Source organism: Electrophorus electricus, chromosome 20 (assembly GCF_013358815.1).
Source record: "Electrophorus electricus isolate fEleEle1 chromosome 20, fEleEle1.pri, whole genome shotgun sequence".
Taxonomy (NCBI): Eukaryota; Metazoa; Chordata; class Actinopteri; order Gymnotiformes; family Gymnotidae; genus Electrophorus; species Electrophorus electricus.
Genome location: NC_049554.1, coordinates 3,694,740 through 3,716,082, shown reverse-complemented (window position 1 = coordinate 3,716,082; position 21,343 = coordinate 3,694,740). Strand labels below are relative to the sequence as shown.

The 21,343-nt window shown below is 38.1% G+C and overlaps 2 protein-coding genes across 3 annotated transcripts in view; one reads left to right on the top strand and one right to left on the bottom strand.

The window, feature by feature from the left end:
- The first annotated feature begins 149 nt into the window (after positions 1-149).
- Positions 150-20,678, top strand: LOC113578945 (mitogen-activated protein kinase kinase kinase 12-like). Its single transcript, XM_027012503.2, has 13 exons — positions 150-519; positions 2,338-2,846; positions 3,607-3,790; positions 4,304-4,495; positions 4,588-4,746; positions 5,183-5,341; positions 5,710-5,818; positions 6,592-6,701; positions 7,141-7,257; positions 7,861-7,995; positions 14,413-15,091; positions 16,686-16,753; positions 17,550-20,678. Exons 2-13 carry the CDS (start codon positions 2,408-2,410, stop codon positions 17,746-17,748), a joined length of 2,550 nt encoding a protein of 849 aa, XP_026868304.1. The 5' UTR covers positions 150-519; positions 2,338-2,407; the 3' UTR covers positions 17,749-20,678.
- LOC113578946 (poly(rC)-binding protein 2) overlaps positions 19,649-21,343 on the bottom strand; it is a 13,923-nt gene continuing 12,228 nt past the window's right edge. For both annotated transcript variants that reach the window (XM_027012505.2, XM_027012504.2), the window contains exon 13: positions 19,649-21,249. In XM_027012505.2, the coding sequence (XP_026868306.1) occupies positions 21,213-21,249 (37 nt within the window). In that variant the 3' untranslated portion in view covers positions 19,649-21,212. The remainder of the gene's footprint in view (positions 21,250-21,343) is intronic.

Genomic DNA, 21,343 nt, shown 5'->3' with positions numbered 1-21,343 from the left:
CTCTCTCTCTCTGCCTCTCGCTCTCTCTCTCTCTCTCTCTCTCTCTCTCTCTCTCTCTCTCTCTCTCTCTCTCTCTCTCTATCTCACACACACACACACACACACACACACACACACACACACACACTCTTCCCCACCCCCATCAGGAGCATCACTACCACCATCCTCCTTTACAGAAACATTTTCGTCATATCCCGCCTCATGCTTTTATCCACTCTTGTCGGACTAGTTTTCCGCATCATAAATTCCGCAAAGGTCGCGCGTTCGGTGAGGACATTTAAAGGAGAATTAGACTGACCTGTCATCCACTATCATAATATATATGTCGTCCGTTGCGTGCATATTTTTCGCTACGTTATCTGTAACCAAAAGAAAAGGAAGCAGCCTCAAATCTATTGTATGGGACCCATCACGAAGGCTGAAGAACAGTGGTACCCCCTAAACACTGCTGGAAGCAAAGTGAACGAAACGATTAACGAATGGAGGGACCTATTCATCGTTTTAAATTCTAAATAAATGGTAAGTATCTATAAAGTACATGAACGGAAAAATACACGATCTATTTTGCTGCTACTTACACTTCGTTTAGTCTTCAGTTTATTTAAACCATAAGATGGACAACCGTTACACACGACTATTGGATGGGAAGGGTTTACAATGACAGTGCTGTAAACAGTCCTTCACCAGAATATTCGTAAAATGCAGTCTCCACTGAGTCTTTCATTAAGTCTGAATTTGGTTTAGAACTTGGCGTGATTTCAGTTCAGTTGAGAATTTTCATATGCAGGCTGTTGGTGTCATTTGAGCTGAAAGTTCATTTGTTCAAAGACAGTAGTCTCCATACGTCTGAGGCTACTACCAAGATTTCATCACTAATCGGGCTATTTTATTCTCGGTTGATCCTTGTTATTTTTAACAATGAATTATTATTATTATTATTATTATTGTAGCTCTTTCTGAATATCGTGTTGGCATTTTCTTCATGTTTAAGTTTTTTTGTGATGTTTTGTGTTTAATTCAAAAGGCAATATATGTTTGTTTCTAACAATGTTAATGACTAACACTTAATGCTAACTCAGTCCTTTATGTGAGATTATTGCTAGAGCTTTCACTTTAAAGAAGGCTTTTGTAAAAAACATATATATTTTCTAGTTGTTTGTAATCATTTTAACTGACTTTTTACTCAGTTTCTCCTGAACGCTGGAAAGGTAGAGCAACCCCAAATTCTTTAGCTCTTCCACAGGCTCTTACACAGGCTTTTAGACTTGGCTGTTCACTCCGGACCCACCATATTAGAAGTGCTGTCCTACAGTTACTGACCCTTTAGGTCACCTGCCTTAGAGGTGCATTTTATAACTGTATAGTTACATACTGCCATGTTGCCCTGCCTAATTTGTAAAGTATTCACCTCATGGCTGGTCAGTTTCATTCCACAGGATCAATATTGATTGGATGTTGTATGGGGGGTGGACCATTCTTAACACAGCATTGACGCTGATATGGTAGCGATGTTGTGCTGATATATGTGTATCAGATACAACAGTGTTGCAGTCTTTAAACATGGTAGTGTTCCTGATTCTGGGTTGACAGTAATTGTATCTTGCTCAGAGGTATTCAACTAGTTCTGTGGTCAGACAGTGACCACCGATGAAGAGTTGGAGAATAGAATATCCTTATACAAATTATATATTGTATATTACATGGTGCTTGTAATAAATTAAAGCAGTTGGTGAGTTTATTCTGTACTAAAATGTTATGTTTGATTTTATAAAAATTCTACTGGATTATTTATTTAATTAATTTTTTTTAAAAGAGGTGATCAATTTATCACTGGTTTACGGTCCTGCTTAGGACTGACTGATGCAGTAGCAATTGTACGACATCTTATGAGTTTCAAAACATTATATTGGCAGAACAAATAACCTAGGACTGCTAATGATAAACCACTTAATTAGGCACATGTGGAATTGAGTCTAAGAGCCTGAATTACAGCCAATGATACACAGCCAATGGTATATGTTTTTGCCTTGGCTTTCATGAAACACTTCATGAAATCAGACAAAGAACTGAGAGCAAACTTTTGATGCAAGTAAAGAACAACTGCATAAAGGTATTTCATTTCTTATAACACAGGTTATATAAACCTTCATTAGAAATGAACAATAAGCAAGTGGTTTAAATGTATTTATTTATTTCTCACTGAAGGAAGGCTAGTCCCAAAAGCTCGTTAGTTAGGGTGAAATGGTTTTATTTGTTCATCTGAATATCTATCAAAATCTTGTCCATGTCCCTGTGTGGCATGTTGTTTTTTAATACTTTTTATTTTAATGGTCACAGTAATGTAGGTCCTGCTCTTCATCTCATCTGACCTCAGTGAAGCTCAAATTGTAAAGGGAGCATTTTTCTCATGGCCTGCATTCACGACAGCCGCCCAGCTTCACCGTGTGTACTAGGCTTCGGTGTTCCCGCCCCCGAGCAATCCTTCCGTGACCTGGAATCACCTGCCTGCACCCCAGAAACGGACCTGACTCCCACCCAGTGTGTCCTACGCAACGTGCTCTCAATCGACACGGGCCAGGCTCACGGAGAAGGCCACAGCCCCACCCCCAGTGAGGATGCCCAGGAACACTTTGCTAACAGTGTGCTTAAGCTCCATGAGAACGAAGGAAGCCGAGCTGAAGCAGAGGCCCCGGAGGCAGGCCCTGTTATCCCAGGACACAACAGCTGGCTGCATTGTCAGCCAGGAGGAGGGGGTGGCTTCCTGGAGGGTCTCTTTGGGTGCCTGAAACCCGTTTGGACTATGATTGGCAAGGCATACTCCACAGAACACAAACATAATAATGATGGTAAGACAGAGCCATCATTTTGAAATGTTGATTTACCATGATAGAAGCAGACTTAACCTTTTTGACTTGATCAATTATTCATTTAGAGAATTTGTGTGATTTCATATTGCATTCAGTGCATTTAATTATGTTTTATTTTTTGATCATTCAATTTGTGCAAAACATATACTGAGTACTGGAAAAACTGGCACTGGAACAGTTTTAGACCTCAAGACTATTATATATGACATTATTACAAAAAAACTGGAAAATATTTTCTTCAGAGTGAATGGAGTATTAGTAGCAACATAGAGGACAAATTAAATGTGATAATAAGTGTCACACCTTGAGACAGCAGTAATTGATACTGTATGTTAGGAGCATATCTGTTACTATTTGAATGAAATACCATATTTGCCATAAAAGTTTTTTTTTTTTAAATCAAGCAAATGTTATACTATTTAAATATTCAAATATAATTTAGTAACTCAAGAATTTGCACACAGTTAAAAAGATTTTTCACATTTAATGAAAATGATTTTATAAATCAGCTTTGGCAATTGGCTGAAACATTTGGTGCCAAAACATTTAAACATTTAAAAATGGACAGATATAGTAGGCTCCAAAAGTCCACTAGAAGCAAATTCTTTAAAAAAACAACAACTAGAAATCACACTTTCACTCCTTCAGCTTTATCATAGTTTATTCATTGTTCCAACCTGACTGGCCATTGCCTTTTTTTCCCTGCCTGTAAATGAGTTTACGTGTCTTTCTCTCTCAGACATGTGGGAGGTGCCATTTGAAGAAATCTCAGACTTACAGTGGGTCGGTAGCGGGGCCCAGGGAGCAGTCTTTTTAGGGAAGTTCCATGGGGAGGAAGTAGCTGTTAAGAAAGTGAGAAACATCAGAGAAACAGACATCAAACACCTCCGCAAACTGAAGCACCCCAACATCATCACCTTCAAGTGAGCATCAAAGAACAGTGCCGTAGAGCTGCACTACACCACATTGTTTCCATTTCAGTTTGGTTTAATTCATTTTATTACTAGTTTTAGAATGCATGGCATCTTCTTCCACCTTTTCATCAATATAGATGACAGGGCTTCGCCCTTTGGTTGTCTGCATTACACGTTCATTGGTCCCAGACCAGCTAGTTTATGGGGCCAGAATAGAACCAGCAATATTACGGGGCAGAGATCCATTTAGTTGCAGTGGGAAAATGTGCAATTGTTTTAGCTTTTAGTACCAACAACAGCACCGGTATCACACCAGTGAAAAAGTGTTATTATTTATAGTCACATTGAGTTTGGTGCCACGAATATGTATTGAACTTTTTAAAATGCATCACTACAGTGACAGCAAATGTATTATTTTCACAGTGTCATATAAGTTGAGAATTGTTGTGGGCACAACAACATTGATTTATATTAGAATTTTAAAAAGTAAAAAAAACAAACCAGTTGCCTTTTCTCCTTCAGGGGCATTTGCACACAGGCTCCCTGTTACTGTATTATCATGGAGTACTGCGCGCAGGGTCAGCTGTATGAGGTGCTACGTGCAGGTAGAAAGATCACACCTTCACTGCTCGTAGAATGGTCCATGGGCATCGCAGGTGGAATGAACTACCTGCATCTCCACAAGATCATCCACAGAGATCTAAAGTCCCCAAAGTGAGTGTTCTCTCTTTAATGGACATCCTCGAGTTGAAAGGCATTCGATCAATCTAAAATAATTGATCCTTTTGCCTTCAAATCCACTGCAGCATGCTGATTACGTACGATGACCTGGTGAAGATCTCAGACTTCGGCACCTCCAAGGAACTGAGTGACAAGAGCACAAAGATGTCTTTTGCTGGTACGGTGGCCTGGATGGCTCCTGAAGTTATCCGAAATGAACCTGTGTCTGAAAAAGTTGACATTTGGTAAGCGATGACATAGTTGATGGATATTTGCACTCCATTGTTATAGCTCTTTTTAACACAGCATATTTCTGTTGTATCAAATGATTCTTGTATTTTTGAGTTGCATTTGTAATTGATTAATTGTAGAATTGTAATTTATTGTATAGCAGAATTGATTACACTGCATATCTGAAACTAAGGTCTGGGTTCTTGCGAACTAACTCCATATTACTGGGAAGAAAAATTTTAAATTATATATTCTTTTATTGCGGCATAGAACAAACCTCCTGTGAGGTGCCTATATTTAATTTAAATAAATAATAAATATATAATACTTTTAAAAAACACTTATTATTTATTGTTAAAGTAGTAGTATTATAAATGATAATTATAGAAATCATTGTCAAATGCTTTATCTAAAAATCATTATCGAGGGCTGATCTAATGCTCATTTTAGGTCTTTTGGAGTTGTACTTTGGGAGATGCTGACAGGAGAGGTGCCATATAAAGATGTAGACTCCTCTGCCATCATCTGGGGTGTTGGAAACAACAGTTTACAGCTACCTGTGCCACACACCTGTCCTGATGGCTTCAAGATTCTACTTAAGCAGTGCTGGTGAGAGACAGGATGCACACACGAGATGGAGGACCTACACAACATAAAAGATCTGAAATGAGGATGCCTGAAAGGTTCAATCAAAGTCGTCATTTTCTTGAAAAAAACAAAACAAAACAAAAATAAATTAAATATCATCACAGCAGCATCTAACAAGAGATATACAGGATTATGGCTTCCTACTCACTTACTAGAATAAAAGAATAAATGTTAACTTCAGCATCAAAAAGTCACTGTCAGAAAAGTCACTGTTGTACGCCTGTCGATCGGCAAATTCATTGATTTTGCTTTGAGATTAAAATATAAATAAGTTGAGGATGAAGCTTCCTTTCATAATTACTTGTTATTTTTGTTTAACAATTTCTCAGGAACTGCAAACCCAGAAATAGACCTTCTTTCCGGCAGATTCTTCTCCATTTGGACATAGCCTCAGCTGATGTTCTGTCCACTCCACAGGAAACCTATTTTAAATCTCAGGTACTGGGATTACTCAGGTATTAGGCTCCCTTAGACACTCTGATTTGAGAGTTTCTTTGCAACCTGTCATAAATGTGCTTTCAAAGTTTATTCTTAAATATTTTAAGATTCCGTTCCTTATGTCACTACTGAAATAGTGACATTTAGGGAAATGAGAATGTCTTGATACAAGTCTTGATGTAAGGCGTGGTGGCCCGAGTGCCGAAGGGCGAGGGGCAGGACGCACAGACTCCAGAGACGTGGATGAACATTTATTTACATATAACGACATCGGTACTCACACGTATTACACACGAGAAACACGAACATGACACGGTGAACAATAAACACAGACGAAAAACACGAATACATTTAATGATGATGAAAAGAACATTAACCTTAACATTAACACGTTACATCAACAATGACCAACACTGCACACTTCGACACAGGTTTAAATACATATAAACAAACAAGGTGCAGGTGTGGCCACAAACAGATCCTCCCAGTAGAAGTGGCTGGCCAAACCACGTGACTCGCGGGAGGCAAGCGTTTCGTGACACTTGATTTCGGCAAGGAATCAAATAATCAGTTACTGACTTCTTCGTTTGTGTGTAGTGTGCAAAATCAATTAGACACCTTCTTCTGAGATTGAACAGAGAATGTGGACCTGATCTAAATTACAGAGCGCATTGATCACCATCACCATTAAACAAGCTGAATGAAGACATGAGCTCTCTCGGCTATGTGGATTATGTCATAATGCAGTCGGGTGTCTTGTAATGTGCCTTTAGGCAGAGTGGAGAGATGAGGTGAAACAACAGTTTGAGAAGATCAAATCTGAAGGTACCTGCTTGCACCGACTTGACGAGGAACTTATCATCAGGCGTAAGGAGGAACTAAGGTGAGCAGAGAGTGTCCCAGAGGACAGTGGTAGCTCAGTGGTTAAGGTTCTTGACTTATATTCAGAAGGTTGACAGTTTAAGCCTCACTGCTGCCAAGCTGCTTGCCTGTGAGCAAGACCCTTAACCCCCAATTGCCCAAGTTGTATTAGTTTATAATTGTAAGTTGCTTTGGGGGAAAAAAAAGCATCAAATAAATGCTGTAATGTATGGAGAAAACAAAGGTTCAATAATCCTAACTTAAAATTAAAAAAAGTTCAGGCAGATGATGATCGGAGAATCCAAATGTGGATTTTATATCTGTGGTAGTGAAGCTAGCAGTAAAGGAATAGAAAGAAAAGTTCAAACTGGATTAAAAGTTCCGTTTAAAATGGGGCGATATAAGGAAACCTTAATGGATTAAACTGACTGTGCGTTGCTTTTTGCTCTGTTTGTTCTTAGGCATGCCCTGGACATCCGTGAACACTACGAAAGAAAGCTTGAAAGAGCCAACAACCTTTACATGGAGCTCAATGCAGTTATGCTGCAATTAGAGTTAAAGGAGAAGGAACTACACAGGTGTGTAGAGTGGGTGGTGGTTGGAGGGGATGGAGAAACACTCTGATGTGAGCCGAGGAGTTTATGGTGACTCATTACATACTGCATGTTATGCTAGGACCCATTTTTGCTCTCTCCACAGATGGTCACTCGAGTGTCATACACCAAACCACTATAAACCAGTGTTTATAGTCTTTATATCTGGTTGTATCATTGTAGTAAAGTGCACATGGCTAGAGTGTTAATTCTAGCTTGTGAACAATAGTTACCTAGTATAGTAATTAGCCTCAATAATAAGGTTTTCAAATTCCATTTTGTTCGGTCCTGTGGTATCGCCTTTGTCCATGTAAAAGATTGCATCAAGGCTAGAGACCGCTCCATGAGATACTCTCATTTAGGGCATGTCTTTTTAAGTGGCTTTATTTTGTCTGCAGATCCCTCAAATATAAATCAGCCTTAAGATAGTCTTACAGATGTATTTTGGTCAAAGGTTTAATCATTATTATATTTAAATCACGAATTCTACAGTCACACACAGATCCACAGAAAGGATACATTTCAAGCTTAATACTACTTCATGCTTAGATCGTAATGTGATGTATCTCTGTGTTATTCTGTGTTCAGACGAGAACAGTATCTTGATAACAAGTATCCTGGCCTGTTCAAACATCACAGTACCAGACAAGGAGGCTCCAATTCCATGGATAAACTCATTAAAAAACGCAATGTACCTCAGAAACTGCCTTCTCATAGCAAAAGGTATGAAACCACAATCAAAGCAAAAATGCCACATACTTTAACACTGCAGAGGATTTTCCTATTTATATACAAAGTTTTTTCCCCTTATACCAATGAAAATACTTTAGTAAATCACTTTTAAAAAAAGACTTGACAAACACTGATAATTCTGTAAGGCACCTTATACCAAGGAACTACATCAGCAAGTAGAGTACCATGGAATAATCTTGTTTGTACTTACAGAGTAGAGTAGAGTCTGGCTACGTAATGTCTGTTTGAGTTCAGAGCCGTTCTTTCAAAACATTGCACTTCCACAATCCTCAACAGACAGTAACACCTTTAAAAATGTTTATTAACATTGTCTCTGGATTGTCAACTCATTAACATTTCTCTGTAACTAGACTGACTTAGCTGGCAATATGGTCAGTGAGGTCAAATAGATTTTTTGATTAAATAAAATAACTGGAATAATATAGTTTGTTTCTAAACAGTGCTGCCTATTAACCACATTTAATCAGAAACACCCACTTTATTAGAAACATGTAATAATTACAAGTATCTTGATCCCTGTCATTCAGGGTTGGATATATACACCTGGTTAATTTCAGTTCATATTGCCCTTTTTAGCAGGCTTCTTAAACACACAGTAATGGCTACATCTATAAATTTGGCTTTTATAATACTTTTATAAATTGCATGTGAGGTCTAAGGACTCCTACCAGCTGGAATACATTTCTACCTTCCCCTGATGAGTGTTTGAACTACCTCTAACCAAACTGACCTTTCCACCATCCATCTCCACTCCATGATGACTTATGACATAGCCCAAGAATGCATTGCTAGACTTATGAAGCTTACAAAATTTTATGTACAACTTGTTCTCAAGGAGGCCAGAGAGAACACCTGCACATGTTCATTGTGCTCAGATACATTTTGAGACTAAAATGAGGATGTCGTCAAAACAAGCAATGATCTAATGAAATGATCCCAGAGGATTTCCTTAAGGAAGGACTGAGTGCATACTGACCAGCCCATCGCTCAACACCCAGTGCTCGTAGTGACTCTCTGATCCTAATTACGTTATAGGCTCTCCTGAGACCTTAGCAACCCATATCTGCTCAAGTGCTGAGAGCCTGAGGGGAATGATGGTATTTCACAGTAATTGCACAGAGACCCGCGATAATTGATACAAGGCCCAAGGCTCCCATCCTTCTTTTCTGCAAAAAAAAAGAATCTTGGTGTGACTGATAAAGTTGAGGGACTGTTAAACCCTGAGCAAGATGAAAAAGTGAACATACTTCCAGGCAGGAGCTCAGTATGTTGGGGAAGTTCACTGGCCTCACTAAACACCTCTGACATGTCTTGATATGTTAGGGGAATGGCAGCAGAGGAGTTAATGTCAGAACCTTTGTTAGTGGCAGTGTAACATGGCAAGGATATACACTCAAGAAGGCATTGGGGACCCTAAGAGGGGAGTTCTCACATCTCCCAGCAGAAAGTTGGATTGTGTTGGAATCCTTCATGTGGGATTCCAGTGTTCATTATAAGTGGGATAGTTTGTTGTAGAACATCTCCTTTACTGAGGGATTTGCCATAAAGGCCTCACAAACTAAAAGACAGAGATCAGCAGGAGGGAATGTGAAGCTGAGTAGCCACTGCCCATGAAACCATGAAACTTCGAGTTGCACACAAATCTATGTAAGGGTTGTAAACATAGGATCACTGTTTTGGCATTGAATATTCACAGGAACTGTATATTTATGACATTTAATTAAAGGTTTCTCACCTTTTGATTTACTGGGTCAGAGATGAGGACAATTGTGGTAGCAATGGTGGCTTGCAGCACAGTAACTACACAGCACCTGCAATCATCGTTATTCCTTCTCTTCTGGGAAGAGCCTGGCATGGCCAGTTTCCATGGGCATGGGTTCTGAGGTCAGAGTTCATCTATCCAGTTCAAGGCTCAAAGTTGATCAGGAGAGTACAGGCATGAAGGTTGGGAGCTCACATAAGATTGTTGTAATGGCCAGCTGGATGTCCTGGGAGAGGGTTAACTGTCATGGCATGCCAATTCAGCTACAAGTGCATCACTGAGGCCTCTGCTGTTTTTGCATTGCCTCATTCCATTCACTTTTTGCAGATAGGACACAGTTGATGGGCAGAATTACGTCCCTGTTTAGTAGTCGTGCCCCTGCCTCTTGTTATGGGATGATTGACTGTTCCTTGTTCAAACTCAGCACATGTTTGCATAAAGGCCACCACCGCTTCCCTTCTTCTGAGGACTATTAAGACTTTATTATTGTTTATAATAATAATAATAATAATAACAATAGAGGAAAAAGAACATATAAAGGAAATCACATCCATTTGAAAAGAAAAAAAACAAAAGTATAAGCTAGTAATACTGATAATTAAAAAAAACATTTGCTATAGTTTTAGACAGAGTGCGTGTGTGTGTGGGTATACATGTAACTGATGTCTTTATAACCCTTTGTTTCCATCCCGTGACGAGCGTCTCCCGATCTATGTCGAGGGTGGTGGCCCGTGTTGGGTTATTTCCACTGCTCTACATTACCTCCAGTATGGCCTGTTGTGTTGACTACGTGTCCATCTATTCCTTCTTGATAGTGTCTGAAAATGTATGCCAGCCATATGTAGATGAAGTTAATGAACGTATGGTGATATTTGTATTTGTAAGGAGGTGCATAAGGGTTTAAAGGTTGAGTAAAGGCTGCTATTAAGGCTCCTGAGTGGTGTAGCAGAAAACTGTTTGGCCTATCATTGAGAGATCATGAGTTTGATCCCTGCTGATGCCACAGCCATCTGTAGCTGGGTTCCCAAGAGAACAAAATTGGCTTTGCCCTCAGAGAGGGAGGGGTGGCTCTCCCCTGTCAATTACAGCAACACTAACCAATCATCGGTCTCTGTGAGCTCATGCATCAGAAAAGGGGGGGATATACTCTATATTGCCAAAAATATTTACTTGTCTGCCTTTGCATACATATGAATTTGAGTGATATCCCAATCTTAATTTATAGGGTGTAATATGATGTTGGTCCACCCTTTGCAGCTATAACAGCTTCAACTCTTCTGGGAAGGCTTTCCACAAGGTTTAGGAGTGTGTTTATGGGAATTTTTTACCATTCTTCCAGAAGCACATTTGTGAGGTCAGACACTGATGTTGGACGAGAAGGCCTGGCTCTCAGTCTCCGCTCTAATTCATCCCAAAGGTGTTCTATTGGGTTGAGGTCAGGACTCTGTGCAGGCCAGTCAAGTTCTTCCACACCAAACTCGCTCATCCGTCTTTATGGACCTTGTTTTGTGCACTGGTGCACAGTCATGTTGGAACAGATAGGGGCCATCCCCAAACTGTTCCACAAAGTTGGGTGCATGAAACTGTCCAAAATCTCTTGGTATGCTGAAGCATTAGCAGTTCCTTTCACTGGAACTAAGGGGCTGAACCCAACTCCTGAAAAACAACCCCACACTATAATCCCCCCTCCACCAAACTTTACACTTGGCACAATGCAATCAGACAAGTACTGTTCTCCTGGAAACCACCAAACCCAGACTCGTCCATCGGTTTGCCAGATGGAGAAGCGTGATTTGTCACTCCAGAGAACACATCTCCACTGCTCTAGAGTCCAGTGGCAGCGTGCTTTACACCACTGCATCCGATGCTTTGCGTTGTGCTTGGTGATGTAAGGCTTGGATGCAGCTGCTCAGCCATGGAAACCCATTCCATGAAGCTCTCTTCACACTGTTCTTGAGCTAATCTGAATGCCACATGAATTTTGGAGGTCTGTAGCGACTGACTCTGCAGAAAGTCGGCGAACTCTGCGCACTATGCACCTCAGCATCCAGTGACCTTGCTCTGTCATTTTACATGGCCTACCACTTCATGGCTGAGTTGCTGTCATTCCCAATCACTTTTACTTTGTTATAACATCACTGACAGTTGACTGTGGAATATTTAGTAGCGAGGAAATTTCAAGACTCGACTTGTTGCACATGTGGCATCCTATCACGTTACCACGCTGGAATTCACAGAGCTCCTGAAAGTGACCCATTCTTTCACAAATGTTTGTAGAAGTAGTCTGCATGCCTAGGTGCCTGGTTTTATACACCTGTAGCCATGGAAGTGATTGGAACACCTGAATTCAATGATTTGTATAGGTAAGTGAATACTTTTGAGAATAGTGTATGCTGCATGATATAGTGATTGACAGCCCTCATCCTTTCAGGGTGACTTATGATGTGTGACATGGGAGACTTATTTGATGGATGGGATTTAATATGACTAAATTGGGGGATGCAAAAATAGATTATACAAAAAAGTAAAGACTATTTCTTTTTCTGTGATTTCTAAATGTTTTTCTATTGAAATATGTCCCATGAAAAGGTTTGTCCACTGATATTTAGTAAGTGCTTTGATTTCTAGATAGATACAGTGGTTTTCTTCATGAGTTAGAGAGATTAATGATGGATTCCTGGGTTTATTGGGGAGGTCTAGCTGTCTTAGAACCAGATGTTGGAATATTCATTTAAGACTGACAAGAGTGCATGAATTTTGGATGTCCAGAATGTCTAAACTTGTCAGGTTCAGGTAATCTTCAGTGCTACTTAGAGAGCATTGTGAACATGTGTCTTTTTGCTAGACCCATTTTTAACATCTTATGCTGTGTCATGTTTGTGCTTTCACTCAGGCTGACATGACATGGTTTTTAAAGCATTGTAATTGTTGTATGGATATATTTAAAAATATTTCACCTGAGAAAAGTTTCAGAATATTCTATTTGTTAAAGTTGATTCTGGGCATCTTATTGTTCCAATAAAACCAAAAGCAGTGTCAAGAGATTTGAATCATTTGTCAGGAGCGACAGGAAGTATTCAAAAGATATAATTGATACAGGGCAGAATTTTCTTTTTTATTCTAGCTGTTCAGCCTATTAAGGTTAGAGGGAGATTGAACTAATGTTTGAGGTCATCTTCTATTGTTTTTAATAAAAGGTATGTAATTATGGGTGAATAGTTCTAATAGCCAGGGGGAAATGTTAATGCCTAAATAGATATTATTGAGAATATGCATTTTGAGAAAAGGACTCAGAGTTGCAGGATCCCAAGTGTTCTCACAGTTGAATATAGTAGCATGAGGATCTGTGAACTAGATCAGGATAGCATGAACATGAGGATTCCTTTGAAGAATATCTAACCAAACTTACCCCATATGTAGTACTCATTCATTAACCAAATTCAATGCATTAAGATTTCAGTTTGCAATAAAGAAAATGGAGTACAGTAAAAGTGCACAAAAATGGAACTGGAAGTAGCCAAGTGACTTACCTGGGCTCCCATCTTATAAAAGTCCAGCAGGGGGATCCCATCAGTAACCTCAAGTGACAAGGAGCCCTTGTTCCCACTGTGCTAGGATGTTTGCCTTTACTGTTGTAGTGAGGCTGCTTTCATTTTCGCTCCAATAAAAATGCCACATACTGTAACGTCTGGCTGGGTCCTCGGTTGGTCTGTAATTCAGTACCAGCAAGCAAGTTGAGTCAGGACACAGGTGTGCAGCAGCATTTATTAGGGGCAAATCCATACTCAAAATACATAACAGTCCCTCGTCATAGAACCTGGAGAGGGGCGGATAGCAAGAAAACATAAAACCAGGAACACAGTGAAAGAGACAAAAGTTTAATCTCTGAGAGCAATGAATGACAGCACAAGAGAGGAAGACAATATATGCTCACAAGTATATTACAGGGAAACGAGACCCAGGTGCAAACATGGTTCTTAGCACCATGGGAACTACAACATCAAGGGGGGGGGGGTCACCGTGACAACTTGCTCCTCTACATAATAGTGGATATTTTGAAGCAATGTTTGAAAAATAATCAAATTAGCTGCAATAAGCATTTAAATCCAATTTAATTTGTACATAATTAAAAAAACAAAAGGATAATTAAATAAGGATTTCATATTGCCTCTCTGATAAAATGGTACTGGAGGCAGTCCTCTTCCCCACAGAACTATCTAGACATGTGGCTAAAGTAGAATTAAGAGGTTACTTGAATACAAATTGTTTTAATATCAGGTCTGAATGCAGATGACCACAATATATATATCTGTAAATAAGAAAAAAAAACAAAAAACAAACAAACAAAAAAAAAAAACTGTCCCCAGCCTCCCATTTAGCACAAGAAGCATGCTCTTGTCAAAAGACTGCTGGGGTTTTTTTGTTTTTTTTAATGGACAACAATAGTGAGCACAATACAATAAATTTAGTTACAAGAAGGGTTATCAGTATTAGTTGGCAGCCACTAGAAAATCATGATTACCTCCTATATGCTATTAGTAAAATATTTACAAAATATAAAGTGTTGTTTTGAACATTACATTTGAGCTTATTGTACAATGTCTATCACCATCTCTCCTAACCAGACCTGATCTGCTGAAGTCAGAAGTTATCCTCCCCAAACTAGACTCTTCTATGACCCAAGTCACCATTCCGTCCTGCGCCAACAAGACTCCCACCTCACCTGCTCGCTCTCGGAGGGGTAAACCCCGTTACCGCAAGGTGGCCAAGGGTGGTAGCAATGACCTCGCCAGCCTGAAGACCATGTTTTCTAGTTCTCTACATGAAAAATCCCCAAGAAACCACAGCAATGCTCCCAACATTACTGTCCAATGTAGAGAGCAACACCTGGGCTCCAGGGCAGCTTACAGAGATGATCGGTTGCCGAAGAAAATGTCCTCCTCCAGTCCAGACCTCATCTCCACCATCATGAAGGCTGAAGCTGAGAGCCGGCGCCAAAGCTCAGACACTGGGCCTGAGAGAGGAAGCAGCCTGAGTGCTTCCGCCACATTAGGTGGTGTTAGTGGAGGTGCAGGTGGTGAAGCTGAAACACTACCTTGCAGTGACACTCCCAGTGATGACACATTTGTCCCGTTCTCCAAGAGGCCCGAGTGTTCTGCTGCTAAGGTATCGACAGGATCTCCACAGTTAACTCAGACAGGAAGTAAAAAAAACGACAGTGGGGTATCACAACGGTTACCTAGGCAGGATCAGAGGCTCACACCTGCAACTATGCTCTATCGAGCAGCAATCGCACGCACACAGGTGAGTAGACACCCCACTACTAGCAGCATGCAGTAGGAATGTTTGGTGAACAGAGATGGAGTCGAATGCAGGAAAAAAGAGCAGTTGAATCCGGTAAGGGCAATCCCAGTCGTAGTCAAAAACAGGCAAATAAATCCAATGGGGAACAGGGAAAAAAAGGTAATCCAAATATACAGGCTGAGATCAGAGTAACCAGAGAAAACATATAACAATATCCAAATGCTCAGAAATGTAAGACAGGCGAACATGACTTTGCAAAGACTGAATGAACACAGAAGGGTATATATACAATGACCTATAAGAATAATGAGACACAGGTGAGGCTAATAATAATAAGGGGTTTACGGATAACATAGTCCTTGGTAGATGGCGCGCTTGTGGCAGGCGTGACAGAGGTAATGTGGTGTTTAAATATGCCCTGACAACTCTGATGTGATTATATATTTTATGGGCTTACTGATTTGGTTTACTAATGTACATTTTAATTGTTTTTAAAATCAGCATGGTCATTTTAAAAGATATGTCCATATCCAGGTATTGCTCTAGTAGAAACTAAAACATGAAATTAAAAAAAATGTAAAAATTCATTGCCATAACATTTTCATGGTGATAAAAAATATTTCTAAACCAGCCATTTGAAAATATTATTAAAATGCTAATTTTAAATTGTGGAAGAGTGATATTTCTCAAAGAAGTGATTTTTTTTATTGAAGCATTATGTTCTGGTGTGTCTTGACTGATGTTTCCTGAAAGGTCTGTATTTTGTATTTTTGCATTTTGTTTTGTTACATTTGCTAAATGTTTTCTAAATTTATTACCAAAATTGAAATGTTCATAGATGTGGTCTAAGAAGTAAGTTTTGTTTTGCTGTTGTTATTTTTTTGTGAATAACATTACTGAAAGCACAATAAGCATGTTGAAGTTCTTTAAAGATCTGCTCTATAGTCATTTTGAAATTCTTTAAGGATCTTCTCTGTAGTCATGTTACATTTTTTAAGGAGCCGGTCTAATCTCTTGATCTATATATTTTTTAAAATATATTTTTAATAATATTTTATATATTTTTTTTGCTTCTTCATTTTTTATGAGAGCAATATGAAGTAATTTTCATTACTTATTACTCATTACTGTTTTAGATGTTTCTCAAAGTATGCAGTGCAGATATTCTAGGTGTACTGTTGGTTTCTAAGTCCATTCTTGTTCAAAATAAATGTATCTGATTAGTGAAATGTTAACACTCCACCTTGAAGGAGGTTGCCTGTGTTTTGAATGCAATGAATGAGTTAAACTGTGTAATAGTGAATAGGATTTATGCAACATGGCTCAGTTGAACTATAACGTCTAGTCATGTGACTTGGATCATTCACTAGGACAAATCCAAGAACCATTTAATAATGCTACTTCTTAAAGTTACCACATGGATATGCTAAAATGTGCACAATTGTATGTGACTTGACACACTGGAAAAACCTTTGTCTTAGGTGACTTAGGATTTTGAGGGTTTATCAAGGTTCATGCTTCCATATGTATGTTCTGCCACATGGTTTCTCTGTGCCTACTTTCCTGTACTTACCCTATTCTTTCTCTACTGCAGCGGCGAGGAGCATCGTCAGAAGAGGAAGAGGGAGAAGTGGATAGTGAAGTTGAGTTGCCACAGACATGGTAAGTTTCAATGACAATATGTTCTAAACAGCAAAGCAAACAATGGGATGACATTAACAATCATAGAAGCCAAAGATACTTTGTATAAAAGTGTTCGCTAAATGCCATAAATGTCAGCTAAATGCCAAGGTTATGAGATAATTTTATTGCTGTTGGCAACATGAGAAAGAGTCATGTGAATGAAACCTTGGTCATAATTTTGAGAACATGGTTTGACAATTCAGAATATCATAAATGGGTTGGAAATAAATTAACAGTAATACATACCTTTTGTAATCTACAGTGTAGGGGAAACTCAGCAAATTTGCTAACATAACACTTGGCAAATGAGCAGAATCCTATTTGCATTTAATCTGCATACTTTCTGAGCTTGTGTAAGTATAATATGACTGTGGAGATTGATAAACACTCTTCTGCTTTTTATAATTCCATTTTCATAGTTAACACTATTAAACTATTTTATGTGCCAACGAGTGCATGGACAACACTCAATAGTCTTTTTAAAAAGTGCTTTTGAGTAACTGTTGTAAGATGATTGTAACCTGATGGTCTTTTTTGTTTTTTTTGTTTTTTTTGCAAGATGATACTAAGAATAAAAACATTTTATTTTATTCAGACATTTGGTATTATCAGCTATTTAAAATATATTTTTTTCCTTCAGTGGTCCCATTTATACCTTTATTTTAACTACTAAACTTATCTCCAGAATTGTAAACATTCTGAATATAAATTAAGGATATGAGAATTAAGTACAGTAGTTTTAAATCTTGACACACTTCTTCTCTGTGTTCCTCAGTCGACCCACGAGTATGATGAAGTGCCACTCAGTGTCCACCTTCAGTTCTGAGAACCTGTCAGATGGTGAAGAGGGCAACACAAGCGAACAGTCCCATAGTGGTCCTCCTGATGTGGTCAGCACTATCACCGATGACCTGATGTCCCAGGAGTCTGAGATTCCTGCCGACCCAACAAGCTTCCCCGTCACAGAACTGTAACAAGATTTGATGAAAACCATTATGTAGGTCAGTTTTAAAATGCCGAGATCACCTTAATTAATGCAAATTATAAATCCAAATATATAAAACTGCAGTTGACAGCAAATGTCTTGGAAATGTAATTAGCAATCCACGTCATTCTGAATGTTTTATTTAATTTTATGCAGTGACCACTGGAATTTCCAGCACACTCAGTTAATTTGAACAAAAATTAAACATTTTTCATTATTTGTGTTTTTTTTCTGATCAACACCATAAACATTTAATCCTAATTACATATCCTTGCACAAAATCCTTTTTTATAAACATATTTTCTTTCTGAAAAATATGTGCCATAATCATTGGCATCCCAGAGTGTGGTGCTTTGGCAGTCTGAATCTGTGTTGACCTCTGTATTTTGCTGAACACTTTTAAACATTTCAACCTTAATCTGTTCTGAAAATAAAGCAAACCCCAAACCATTGGTTGAGGCATGCATATTCTGGTTTGTTTCTACTTGCAGTCAGAGCTGCTATGTCAGAGATGAACTACAGGAAGATTAACATGCCACAACTATTTACAGTATATTAAGTTGCAGATTAATAGTTTTGAAGGTTTAAGAGGTATAATTATTTTTTTTCTCCTCAGAACAGTGGCATGCTTGATGCCTCTAACTGACAGATTTCACAAACTGCAAACAACAGAAACCTTAAACTGTTGCCTGTAAATGTTCACATTTATGTATTTATATGTATTATATATTTATTTCTGCATTTGTTATTTTTCCATGTAAACTACAGTTTTTACTTCATCTTTTTATTGGATATATGAACATTTGAGTCACTTAAATATACATACATGTTAAACACAAACCAAACGTACTCAACATAATGTACTCATTATAGTGTTTTATTCTGAAGGGGAAAAAAATTGCATTACATTTTTGGTTTAATCTGTAGATGGGGATGTTGACAAAGTAGGACATGTCATAGATGTCTTTCTCATTTAAATAATTTTCTGTATTAAATTATTTTTAATTTAATAATAATTTTACTTTATATATTCTCATATATTGTTCATGTAGAGTTTACTCCTCACATTTTACAAAAACTAATTTAAATTTGGAAGAATGAATGCTAACTCAGAAACATTGGTGCTAACCATTTAATTGTGCCCTTTATCTTGCAACACATAAATTTCAGTGCTTTACTGACATAAACAGTACAGCTGAACGTTATGGATTTTGGTAATGGTGACTTTTTCTTTACAGTAACAGCAATTTACAGTGACTCCTACTGCCAAAAGATTGTTTGAAAGCCAGGAAGATCTTCCTTTGAAAGAACATTAGTTTTTTTATGCATCATGTGTGAAATAAACGTTTTCTTTGTCAAAGCAATGGTGTTTTATGTTGTCTGCTTTGTCCGTCTTTAGTGTTATTTGTTCCACCCCTCCCCTCACACCTTGCTAATAAATACTCCAGCTCGAGAACTTATTTATTATTCGAGAACTGTTTAGAAGCTACACTTCTTGGAACCTTCCATTATTAGCCCTAGGTTTGTTCATTTAATTTCACATTGATTACAAAATACTACTACTGACCTATGAGGTCTAAATGTTTTTACCCCATGGAATTTAAGATGATATAGACTGCTAATTTTTATTTGGTATGTTCTAGGCCAATTGCACTGGCATTTGTGAGCAAAAATAACCCAAATCTCTGAAAATCACTCTCTTTAAATTAGTTAAAATTTGAGGGTTATATAATAATAAGATTGCTTTACAGTAATGATCAGAATTCCTTTTAATCATATTACCCACCACATCCCAATATTCCTGATAGTTAATAATTATCATTATGATTGGATTATTGCAATTCCCTCTTCAGTGGTCTCCCTGCAAAAACTATAAACAGACTACAGTATTCATCAAGCAGTACATGTCCTTTAATATTTTCCCCAATGATTTTTTAACACCCAAATCTACAGTCATTTTTCTGAGGATGTGCACAAACATCATTTTGACAACCATAAAAATAAAGTCTGACTTAAGCGAAAAGCATAGCGCAGGAGAGTAGTGTTAATGTGTTTCCTTATGTTTTATCAGCTTGTGATCTATGGCTTTTCCCAGTCACATTAATAGACAGTCTTAAACAAGAATCATCACCCCACATGGGGGTTTATTTTAAAAAACAAAATTGAAAAGAAAAAAAAGTTATCCATTTCATAACATAATATTCCAACTCAGTAATCAGTTTTTACAAAAAGTGTAATTTGTGTGTGTGTGTGTGTGAGAGAGAGAGAGTGTGTCAGTAATTCTTTACATTATACCATTACAGGGTAACTATACCATTAATAAAAGTGTAATAGACTGAGTATCATTGCGATGCTAGGTAGCACACTACTACTCTGTTGGTATAAGTACAGTAGGTTATATTTTACTGTACATTACACTGAAAATAACTGTATAGTTACAACGTAACAGTGAAGTAAAGTGTTACCGATGTTTATAAAATAAGCAGCTCATTCTCTTCAGTTCAGAAACTTACCCAGTTTCCCCACAATCCAACTTCAAATAAGTTTTCATTATGCAAATCAACCAGCACAAGAGGGAAGGTGGAAAAATGGTAACGTTAGCATAGGTGACAAACACTGCTAAAACAATAGGAAGTTTCTTTGATACAACTGGAGCTTTCAGGTTGCAAGACAAGTGGATAGTCCTGGATTAAACATGTAGCTCCCATTACACTTAACTTAGCAAGAGACCACATAGGCAGGAGGTCCAGTGAGTAAGTACAATGCTTTTATGACCTTTACATCAGCCTCACCTCATTTAGTCTACTCAAATATATCTTTGAAGCATCAGGTTAAAGAGTCAGTTATAAAGTACAATACTAAACTAAACAAATTATAATAAAAGAGATATTCAGTATTGATAAATATAATCAGGTACTGTTTAATTTGCAGGACTTCCTAAGAATGACACAAACACATGCACCAGTCATCTTCAGCACAACCCAGACCAACGGTTCCTTATTTCCAAATTTTACAGTCCTCAGTCATTAGTGAGAAGAGAGGTCAGTGATTGGGTGGACTTAAAAAATATATTTTTTTGTTCTTTTTATTTTTCTTTTTTTTCCATTTTTCATTTTATCTTAAGAGGGAAAAAACAAGATGCAATCAAATTACAAAATTTAACCTAAACCCATTCAGATTTTCCAGCCCTAACTCTTGACAATTAGTGAGCACAATATTTTCCCAAAGAAAACAAAATCCCACAAAAAAAAAAAAACTTTACTAAAAGTTGCAAATTGAGCCAAATGTACTTTAAAAACAACTCATACAGGAAATGGAAATAAAGAATCCAAAGTGACGAGGATGACGGGCAAGTCTGTGCTGAATTAGGATGGCTAGTGTTAAATGGGACTCTGACAGCTCTGGGGCTCTGAGGGGGTGGTACATGAGGACCAGGGCGCACACGCTCATTTATCAGTTGGTCGCCAGTCCTGTAGCCTCTGACGAAAGCCTGGAGGAAGACATCGGAGAAACGGAGAAGAGGAACAACATGAGCTTTCGATTGAAAAACTCAAACCCCAATCATGTCATGTTTCATTTGACAT